Genomic DNA, 11,760 nt, shown 5'->3' on the forward strand with positions numbered 1-11,760 from the left:
TATTGGCAATAGCTTAAACTTTTGTAAATAACTTTTGTGAAGATTATGTTCAGTGTATTTTATTGTGACGAAAATCCAAGAACAGAAGTGAAATATTAACATCTTTTTGTGACATTTGTAGTAAAGCTTGAAACATTGAGAGAACATATTTGAACCAGTTGTTGTTGAATGGTTGCACAGATTGATGCTGTGGTGGCGCTGAGTGATGTTGTGGTGGCGACGAGTGATGCTGTGGCGTTCAGTAATGCTGTGGTAGCGCATAGTGATGTTGTGGTGTCCCTGAGTGATGCTGTGGTGGTGCTGAGTGATTCTGTGGTGATGCGATAGATAGATAGAGTGAGGGCGATAGATAGATAGAGTGAGGGCGATAGATAGATAGAGGGAGGGCGATAGATAGATAGATAGATAGATAGATAGATAGATAGATAGATAGATAGATAGATAGATAGATAGATAGAGTAATGGCGATAGATAGATAGATAGAGTGAGGGCGATCGATAGAGTGAGTGCGATAGACAGAGTGAGGGCGATAGATAGAGTGAGGGCGATAGATAGATAGATAGATAGATAGATAGATAGATAGATAGATAGATAGATAGAGGGCGATAGATAGATAGAGTGAGGGCGAGAGACAGATAGATAGAGTGAGGGCAATAGATAGATAGATAGATAGATAGATAGATAGATAGATAGATAGAGGGCGATAGATAGATAGAGTGAGGGCAAGAGACAGATAGATAGATAGAGAGAGGGCAAGAGACAGATAGATAGATAGAGAGAGGGCAAGAGACAGATAGATAGATAGAGAGAGGGCAAGAGACAGATAGATAGATAGAGAGAGGGCAATAGATAGATAGATAGATAGATAGATAGATAGATAGATAGAGGGCGATAGATAGATAGATAGATAGATAGATAGATAGATAGATAGAGGGCGATAGATAGATAGATAGATAGATAGATAGAGGGCGATAGATAGATAGAGTGAGGGCGATAGATAGATAGAGTGAGGGCGATAGATAGATAGATAGATAGATAGATAGATAGATAGATAGACAGAGTGAGGGTGATAGATAGATAGATAGATAGATAGATAGATAGATAGATAGATAGATAGATAGATAGATAGATAGACAGAGTGAGGGTGATAGATAGATAGATAGATAGATAGATAGATAGATAGATAGATAGATAGATAGATGGACAGAGTGAGGGTGATAGATAGATAGATAGATAGATAGATAGATAGATAGAGGGTGATAGATAGATAGATAGATAGATAGAGGGCGATAGATAGATAGATAGATAGATAGATAGATAGAGTGAGGGCGATAGATAGATAGAGTGAGGGCGATAGATAGATAGAGTGAGGGCGATAGATAGATAGAGTGAGGGCGATAGATAGATAGATAGATAGATAGATAGATAGATAGATAGATAGATAGATAGATAGAGAGATAGAGTGAGGGCGATAGATAGATAGATAGATAGATAGATAGATAGATAGATAGATAGATAGATAGGACAGATATAGTGAGGGCAAGAGACAGATAGATAGATAGAGAGAGGGCAAGAGACAGATAGATAGAGAGAGGGCAAGAGACAGATAGATAGATAGAGAGAGGGCAAGAGACAGATAGATAGATAGAGAGAGGGCAAGAGACAGATAGATAGATAGAGAGAGGGCAAGAGACAGATAGATAGATAGAGAGAGGGCAATAGATAGATAGATAGATAGATAGATAGATAGATAGATAGAGGGCGATAGATAGATAGATAGATAGATAGAGAGGGCGATAGATAGATAGATAGATAGATAGATAGATAGATAGATAGATAGATAGATAGAGGGCGATAGATAGATAGATAGATAGATAGAGAGGGCGATAGATAGATAGATAGATAGATAGATAGATAGAGTGAGGGCGATAGATAGATAGAGTGAGGGCGATAGATAGATAGAGTGAGGGCGATAGATAGATAGAGTGAGGGCGATAGATAGATAGATAGATAGATAGATAGATAGAGTGAGGACGATAGATAGATAGAGTGAGGGCGATAGATAGATAGATAGATAGATAGATAGATGGCGATAGATAGATAGAGTGAGGGCGATAGATAGATAGATAGATAGATAGATAGAGGGCGATAGATAGATAGAGTGAGGGCGATAGATAGATAGATAGATAGATAGATAGATAGATAGATAGATAGATAGATAGATAGATAGATAGATAGAGTGAGGGCGATAGATAGATAGAGTGAGGGCGATAGATAGATAGATAGATAGATAGATAGAGGGCGATAGATAGATAGAGTGAGGGCGATAGATAGATAGATAGATAGATAGATAGATAGATAGATAGATAGATAGATAGAGTGAGGGCGATAGATAGATAGATAGATAGATAGATAGATAGATAGATAGAGTGAGGGCGATAGATAGATAGAGTGAGGGCGATAGATAGATAGATAGATAGATAGATAGATGGACAGAGTGAGGGTGATAGATAGATAGATAGATAGATAGATAGATAGATAGATAGATAGATAGATAGATAGATAGATAGATAGATTGAGGGCGATGGATAGATAGATAGAGTGAAGGCGATAGATAGATAGATAGATAGAGTGAAGGCGATAGATAGATAGATAGATAGATAGATAGATAGATAGATAGATAGATAGACAGATATAGTGAGGGCAAGAGACAGATAGATAGATAGAGAGAGGGCAATAGATAAATAGATAGATAGATAGATAGATAGAGTGAAGGTGATAGATAGATAGATAGATAGATAGATAGATAGATAGATAGATAGATAGATAGATAGATAGATAGATAGAGTGAAGGTGATAGATAGATAGATAGATAGATAGATAGATAGATAGATAGATAGAGTGAGGGCAATAGATAGATTGATAGATAGATAGATAGATAGATAGATAGATAGATAGATAGATAGATAGATAGATAGATAGATAGATAGAGAGATAGAGAGATAGAGAGATAGAGAGATAGAGAGATAGAGAGATAGAGAGATAGAGAGATAGAGAGATAGAGAGATAGATAGATAGATAGATAGATAGATAGATAGATAGATAGATAGATAGATAGATAGATAGATAGATAGATAGAGTGAGGACGATAGATAGATAGAGTGAGGGCGATAGATAGATAGATAGATAGATAGATAGATAGATAGATAGATAGATAGATAGAGTGAGGGCGATAGACAAATAGATAGATAGAATGAGGGTGATAGATAGATAGAGTGAGGGCAATAGATAGATAAATAGATAGATAGATAGAGAGATAGAGTGAGGGCGATAGACAAATAGATAGATAGATAGAGTGGGGGCGATAGATAGATAGAGTGAGGGCAATAGATAGATAGAGTGAGGGGGATAGATTGATAGAGTGAGGGCAATAAGATAGAAAGAGTGAGGGCAATAGATAGATAGAGTGAGGGCGATAGATAGATAGAGTGAGGGCGATAGATAGATAGATAGATAGATAGATAGATAGATAGAGTGAGGCCAATAGATAGATAGATAGATAGATAGATGGTTTGGTTGTGGGTGTGTGTGGTTGTGTGTGTGATGGTGTGTTGGTTGTGTGTGGTTGTGTGTGTGGCTGTGTGTGTGGGGTTGTGTGTGTGGGGTTGTGTGTGTGGGGTTGTGTGTGTGGTTGTGTGTGTTGTGTTTGGGGTTGTGTGTGTGGTTGTGGGGTTGTGTGTGGGGTTGTGTGTGTGGTTGTGGGGTTGTGTGTGTTGTTGTGTGTGTGGGGTTGTGTGTGGTTGTGTGTGTTTGGTTGTGTGTGGTTGTTTGTGTGTGGTTGTGTGTGGGGGGTTGTGTGTGTGTGCGGGGGTCTATGTGTGTGGGGTTGTGTGTGGGGGGGTTGTGTGAGGGGGGTTGTGTGTGTGGGGGTTGTGTGTGTGGGGGGTTGTGTGTGTGGGGGGTTGTATGTGGGGGTTTGCGTGTGTGTGAGGTTGTGTGTGGGGTTGTGTGTGTGTGTGGGGTTGTGTGTGTGAGGTTGTGTGTGGGGGGGGGGTTGTGTGTGTGTGGGGTTGTGTGTGTGGGATTGTGTGTTTGTGGGGTTGTGTGTGTGTGGGGGGTTGTGTGTGTGTGGGGTTATGTGTGGGGTTGTGTGTGTGGGGGGGTTGTGTGTGTGTGGGGGCATTGTGTGCATGTGGGGTTGTGTGTGTGGGGTTGTGTGTGTAGGGGGTTGTGTGTGTGGGGTTGTGTGTTTTCAGTTGTGTGTGTGTGTGGCAGAGTTAATTACACTCTTTCACACGCTCAAATTCCTCAATTGATAGTTCTGTAGAAAGATGAAAATACATTCTTTCAAAAAGCCACATTATCCGGAGGATCCTACGAGGAAATCTTGTTTCCAAATACGCAAATCAACTCAACGCTTAAGAAGACCCAGACATGGCTGGCCGAGAATCACCTCAAGCTTAACGCTCAAAAAACTGAATTCCTTCTTATTTCACCTCCCACTAAATGCCAATCTCAATATGCAACATCATATCAGCAAGGCAACTGAGGGAGCTAATTTCCAACTCAATACTCTGAGGAAGCTTAAACCCTTCCTCCCAGCCAAGGACTTCCAAACCGCAGTACAAGCGCTAGTCATTCCTCGGATAGACTATGGAAGCGTCGCCCTCTGTGGTCTCCCCCTCTCAGCTACCGCACCACTAAGAGCCTCTATGAACGCTGCAGCGAGACTTATCACTGGATCAAAAAAACGCTTGCACATTTCCCCTGACTTAAAATCCCTGAACTGGCTGCCTTACGAAGCTAGAATGCATCTGAAAATCGCCAGCATGACTCACATGGCTGTTCACCACAACTCACCCAGCTACCTCACCCAGAAGCTGACAATTTCAGGTGGCTCAAGAGCCACTAGAAGCACAAAAAATCTTCTTCTGAAACCTCAAAGATTGCGGAAGGAAAAAACTTATAAACGCTCCTTCTCAGGAATGGCACCCAGGATCTGGAATTCACTCCCTCCAGAAACCAGACTTATCTCTTCCACTGTATTCTTCAAAAAAGAAGTAAAAGCGATCCTCATGGCTAAATTCACCTGAACATTTGCCTTGGATCTACTGAGACTCTTCGGTTATCCTCTTACTATATGTCTTGTCTGATCAACTATGTTCCTTGTTTCCCTATTTTATTTACTCTCCATTGATAACCTACAGTCATTCCGTGCACAATAACCCTGTTAATCACTCGCTCGTTTTTCTTATTCCATGTATTTGTAAAGCGCTCTGATATCTGCAAGGATCTTGTTCGCGCTATATAAAGCTTTAAAAAAAAGAAAAGAAAATCGAGGATGAAACTTTTTAAAGTTGTACAAACAGTTCTGTGACAATTAAGGGAACAACGGACGAGGATGTGAGCGTTGGTTAAAGGCCAGATCTACCGAATTTGGAACTGGGAGACCCTGTTTGAGTCTTAGCGTCGGCTCATCATCATCTGATTGTGGGCAAATCACTTAAACTGCCCGAGCCTCAAACAAAAGGATCTGTCCTTGTGTCATGTAACTGGTGCTTGTGTGAAGCGCTCCAATACTTTCGGGCCGAATATGCTTTACATAAAACTGCAAAATAACAGGCCAAGCAATTTTTTTTGTTTAAATCCCAAAATGCTTTTAGCAGAAAGAGAGAGAGAGAGAGAGAGAGAGTATGTGTATTTGCGTGTGTGTGAGATTAGTTGGTTGAAAAATACACTAGGCCAGAATGTTCTACATTCCTTGCGTTGTTTCATGGAACATTGCCAAAAGATGATGTCACTTCCTTGAAAGTTACAGCAGTTTCATTGCTAACATTCTATTTGTCCTGCCTCATACATTTCTAGGCCCGCTTCTGAGATTGCCCTTTAAGGGCTGTGGCATGGATGACCAGCCTGCCGTTTCTGCTACTGCCGGGCCTCACATTGCATCACATATTCGGCCGAAACCGCAGTGTAATTAAAAGAAGCATGTTCTACTCGTGGAGTTAACACAGATCACTGCACGGCCTTCTCTGGTATATGATGCCAGATAAGCGCGGGAGATGCGTGCAATAGCTTCCATTCCACGCTATAGTGTATTTCCGGTAATCAAACATTTAGCAGTAGAATGTAAACTACACTTTCTGGGAGCGAAGTATGTCTTCTCGTAATTCAAAGCAATGAGTTTCACAATTCACTGTAAACAGATGTTAACAAAATGTGAGCATACTTCGCAATGGGGGGCACTGTACTTAGTCTCTGGTGTACCTTTGCAGTGATGATTGCCACATCTGCTCAGCACTACGCTGTGGCCATAACTCAAAATAAAGGATGCTCACATTTCCAGACTTGGGGCCTGATGTACCAAACATGTTCCCCCAAAATACAGGCTTTGCGGGAGCTGTGCATCTCTAATAGGCCTGTGTGGCTGCAGGCAGAATACAATTAGCCGTGCACTGTGCAGGTGAAGTCCTGGGGGTGCTCTAATTACCGGGCCCGTGTGCACGGTCACCAGAGCTGCTAACGAGCCCTAGGACGGACTCCAGTTCCGAGGCGATAATGAGGCCGCAGAGGACAGGGCCACGGCCACTGTGTGCAGAGAGTGGCACTCCAGGGCGGCCACTGTGCAGACATCCTCGGGGGCGCACAGTGCGACACATGACCGGAAAAATGGTTTGGGGCAAGGACCAGGCGCTATAGTGCTTCAAAGGCAAACAGATTATGGATAATTCAGACAAAAAGCGACGTAGTGCTACTTGGGTAAAAGCGCCAGGGGGTCCAAAGGGTACATGAACCAGAAGAATAAGGCACATAAGTAGAAGAAAAAAACATGAGTCAGGGAGCATAGCAGAGGGGGACAGAGAATGGCGGTCAGGGAGCATGTATAGTAGGTGCTATAAAGACCAGGAAGTAAAGTGGGGTCCACAAGTGCGAAGCAGCATAGGAACAATCTGAGCAGAGGGAGGGGCAGGGGAGCCAGTCCGCATAGGCAGAAGGAAACAAAAGGACAAAGAGGAAAGGCGACCTGAGATCATGGGACCCAAGCAGCAGAGGGATGAAGGACGGCGACCGCTTTAAGGTGTAGGGCACAATTACAAATAGGCAGATGTATCCGGAAGCATAGTGTTAATGGACACAAGCACACAGAGGGAAAGGCATCGGGGACAAGGAAACACAGGAAGCACCGTGACCCGCGGGCTGGAATAACAAGAAGCAAAAATGATAGAAAAAAGAAAGGTGTGGGGTGAGACAGAAAGCGAGATAGAGAGAGGAAATGAGAGGAGATATAATGAGACAGTGTGAGAAAGGAAAGAATGGAGACGACAGAGATGGCGGGAAGAGCGAAAGAAAGAATATATCGCCAAAGAGTTTTGTTTTATTTTTTCACTGTAGCAGACTACAAGCAGGAAGTGGGATAAGAGAGGGGGTGGCAAATGGTGAGCATTTCGCGGCCTCTTTGATGTTCTCAGTGGCGACGCGGCTCACTGAGAACATCAAAGCGGCCGCGAAAATGCTCCCAAAGGCTGTAGGCGGACAAATGGTGAGCGCGCCCGGCGCACATGTACTGTGCCCGATCCGCCTGCAGACTTTGGGAGCATTTTTGAAATTACTATACTATTACTATACTCTTGCAGAAAAACGCATGCTCGTTGGTTCAGCGAGACCTAAAAAAAGATGAAGCGGCCAAGCATGTTTGAAATACATGCAGCCACGGGGAGATTAGGCTATGGGTGGAGGACAAACCAAACAAGCACAGCGCAAGCACTGAGTGCAATTTGCCAGTAACCTTGCCAATCGAACACTGGTTTGAGCTAGTATTTTTTCTAATGGAAAACTCCTAGGAACGTGACCACTATTTGCACATACATATTGTTAACATGCATATTAAAGAGATCCGGCACAAACAAACACTGCTGTGTAACTACTTGGTTGTTAGTTCATTTGTTTGACAACCCCTTACCTTATCAGTCTTGACAGCTGGTCAGAATGCTCCATTGACAACTGTTTGTTACAGCACAGACTCCTTGAGGTGTACATCCCTTCAGCTCGCAACGAGTTTTAGCCAAAATTTCCTGTAGAGGTATGAAGTGAATGATGTTTATTATGATTTAATTTAAGGGTCACTTACTTGTACGACTGATGTGCCTTAAAACGAAATTGATTAAGGTAGTAGCTGCTATTTTGCTATTATTGCTTAATAGTGCTTTTTGGTTTGTGTTTCATTTTATATCTGTATTATGGTCTGTTGCAAAGCCAGACTGCCAAAGAAGAATAATAAAAATAATAAAACTGTAAAAAGAGTCATCTGACATGCTAATTAACATTCATATGCCAGGAGACCGGCTGAGAATTAGGGGAGGTGGCAGGAAAAGGATTACAAGAATTTCATTTTGCATTCATTTTACAAAAGGATTGCAAGAATTTCATTTGCAGCGCAATTATAAAATGAATTACCATCTTTCCTTTTATGCCTGCTGGAAGATGGTAATATCTATGCCCCCACTGAGTGAAGGGCCTGAATTTTATGCTACTCCTACTCTCGTCCGATATTTCTTTTACTGCCTGGTACGAGATGACGCGTACATGAAGCTACGTGTGAAAGCAAGCATTTTGCAAATTATATACAAACAACACACATGGTATCAGCCATGTCCCTAAATGATTCAAGCAAAGGTAGCAATAGTGTCCTTCGTATAAACACATGCAAAGGCCTTTCATGCATTTCTAATAAAAAATATGCCACAAAAAATCTTGCAATAAATGCTTCACATTTTCCACATCATCCAGAGGCTGCAGAACAGAGCTCATAAAGGACTCAAGCCAGGATCATGTTTAAGTCAGGTCAAGCCCAGCGCATATGCTGCCCCTCTGGGGCTCAAAGTCCAGAGCCTTGATTGGCTTCTATCTGTGCTCACCTACACTCTACACCAGTATTCGGGGAATGGCACTGCAAAGTTGGGGATGGAGGGTGAATTGACAGCAGCCTTGTGCAATAGGTAGTATATTAGCACAGCAGCACCTTGCTCATCAAATAAGTAAATGTCAGCTGATTTTGTGAATTGCCCACAGTATCTCCACCTTCCCAAAACTGCATGTGGCACTGTCTCTATAAGTGCTTCAAAAATGTTAAGATAATGAGATATGTATAAATCTACAAAATGCTTCTAAATTTGTAAAGTTCCCAGTACCAGATGCTGTGTTAGGTCAAAATTGCAGGCCTCAGAAGAATTTGTGGACACTGTTGGGATGATCTCCTGGATACCAGTATCTGCACATAAAGCGTGGCCACTATTTACCTTCCCTTGACCCAGCGCTTACCGGTCTACCTTTATGCTTCCTTATGATTATTGTTGACTGTAACTCCATGCACATATGTATCTATGGAAATGTGACTCCGTTGTGTCTGCTGCCCCTGCCTATCATTACCAACCACTATTTGAATATGTAATTGAGCGGCGTTATGAGCACAGGCCAAACAATTGTTTTAGTCTGTTTGCAGTTTAGATTTGTCACAATATGAAAATGCATTTCAAAATGTGGCAGCATTACAAATGAATAGTGAATAATTTGTACAGCATCATTCAATGGTGATTCCTTGTTATGCCCTCTGCAACACAGAGAACAACGTTCTGACCCTTTATTCCCAACATCAGGGCAGGGAATAGAGTGAACAGCAGAAGTTTGTGTGATGGATTCAAACATACCAATTACAGATTGAAGAGGGGTTTTCATGAGAAATTAAATGTTACTTCACATGATTTTCACCTTCCTCACCCTGTCACTGCACTGCTAACTTCCTGCCCAGGAAATCTGTTGCTCCTTCGCCTCTTGTTTAAAAGTATGCCGTACTGTTGTCTCTGTCCTCTTTCTGCATCCATGCCAGTCTCTAAGCATTCCTCTTATGCCTGCTGACTTCCAGCAGTACATACAAGTCTGCCAGAAAAATCTGGATATGAGCTTCACATGAAATGCACATGTGAAAATAAAAACAGCAAGTAGCATTTCTTCTTTTAATGTGGGAAAAAAAATCTTTAGGGGTGGGATTTGTGGGAGGGGGCAGAGGAGGGGTTAGTGAATGGGGAGGCAATTGCCAGAAATAGAGGAGACATGGAAGGATGATAAATCTCCTCCTAATAGAGGGCAGAGCTGTGGGCCGATGAGATCAGTACGAGCACTTTCAGTTTTGGCAGAGGGGCGATTTGATCATCTAGTGGCACTTCTACAGGGAGATTAGGTGGAGAGTATATAAGCAAGCACTGTGCAGAAAAAAGCTTAAAAAAAAGCCCCACAAAGCGGATGGACACAGTACTTGAACCTCGGGAAATTGATAAGAGAAACACTGTAGAGAAACAACAGGAAAAAGGATGCTACACCCAAAAGAAACTGAGGAAAAGTAAGTGGTGAACCACTACTGTTTTTCTGGTTCCGGTTGTGTTAAGAGGAGCAGAGAGAGCTGGGAGCGGAGTAGAGCAGAGAGTGTGGGGAGCAATTGGCAATTCAGCCCAGCGGAGGCCATCGGCGAGTTGGCATCTGAGCCGAGCTGAAAACACCAGTGCAGAGGTTGGCGGGTGCTGCGGATTCACAGCTCTCCAGCAGAGCATTGTTAGAGTCGGATTTGGCTCTGCTCCTTGTGTCGGTTGAAGCCCTGCTGAGGACCCACTCTGCGGTGAGTGCAGTGGGTGTGGTCGCAGTTGGTGAGGGTCTGTGACGAGGCCGTGGTGAGATGAGCTGTACAGGTGCTGGTTCCTGGGTGCACTGCAGCTAATGCTTTCGAATTTGATCCAAACCCTACACATCTTAACTTATTTCATGGTTGCTGAACTTGGGTCTACTTTGCCATCAAAGTTTCCCTTTTGTGCCTTTTGCCTTTGACATCGCGGAAGCAAAAGAGAATGAACAATTAGCACGCTGGTGGTGCATTTTTAATCACTGACACCCTCTACTGTCTCATTGTGCGTAAGACACCAGAACAATTAGACTTCCCTCAGGCTTGCAGCGTTTTGTTTTGTATGAGAAAAATATCCTCTGAATGGGACAGGCTTAGTGAGGAGAGAGCCCGGTATTTGGACAGAGGTAGCCCTATCACAGAGGGGACTGCAGAAGAGGTGCTTTTGGCATTTGGACTGAGAAGTGAGGACATCAATAGGCTCATTGCTTGCCCCCCGTGGCTTAGCCGGCAGCCAGTAAACCAGACTTCTGCTCAGGTTTGTCTGAGCAAGAACTGCATGTTGGAGAGAGGAAAACTCAGCTTTGCGTTCAGAGCTTGGTATAGCATAAGCGGCGCATCAGTGCTCTGGTGCATTAGCGCATTGGGGTTTTCAAAGCCATTCTTCTCGGGTCATATTGGCTGCGCAGTAAAAGGGTCTTGTAATATAATTCTGGGGACGCACAGAGACTCTGCACCAGTAAAACCGGTGCCGTGAGGGGAATGGTTCCTACCTGCTATCTGTTGCCTTGTCCATCGCCAAACACCGTGAGGGGAACGGCCAACGCCGGGTGACGCGTGCCGTGAGGGGAATGGCTGGACTTCATTACCCAGCAGCCCTGACGCCACTTTACGCTGCACACGTGGAGGCGTGATATAAGCTCCATCCACCTCCCACAGCGCAGGCCCGTCTGCGCCCGTCAGCGACTGGAGGAGTCGGACTGGGCCACCCCTCTCTGAAATTGTGATTGTGATTTACTGTTTGGTAAGATTGATCACATAGTTTTATAGCCCTGTGGTGTTGTTGATTACCCAAAAAGCTTCCCTTCTTCCTT

General features: G+C 43.3%; 1 protein-coding gene across 7 annotated transcripts in view; it reads right to left on the reverse strand.

Moving 5' to 3' along the window:
• Nucleotides 1-11,499, reverse strand: part of LOC144782941 (uncharacterized) — a 682,231-nt gene extending 670,732 nt beyond the window's left edge. For all 7 annotated transcript variants that reach the window (XR_013601325.1, XR_013601326.1, XM_078662171.1 and 4 more), the window contains exons 1-2: nt 11,440-11,499; nt 7,961-8,072 (exon numbers count right to left, since the gene is read on the reverse strand). Coding sequence is in view for 5 of the 7 variants with exons in the window: in XM_078662171.1 (XP_078518297.1) it covers nt 7,961-8,037 (77 nt within the window). In the remaining 2 variants the exon portion in view is untranslated. The remainder of the gene's footprint in view (nt 1-7,960; nt 8,073-11,439) is intronic.
• Between the last annotated feature and the right edge of the window lie 261 nt (nt 11,500-11,760).

This window comes from Lissotriton helveticus, chromosome 9 (genome assembly GCF_964261635.1).
Source record: "Lissotriton helveticus chromosome 9, aLisHel1.1, whole genome shotgun sequence".
Taxonomy (NCBI): Eukaryota; Metazoa; Chordata; class Amphibia; order Caudata; family Salamandridae; genus Lissotriton; species Lissotriton helveticus.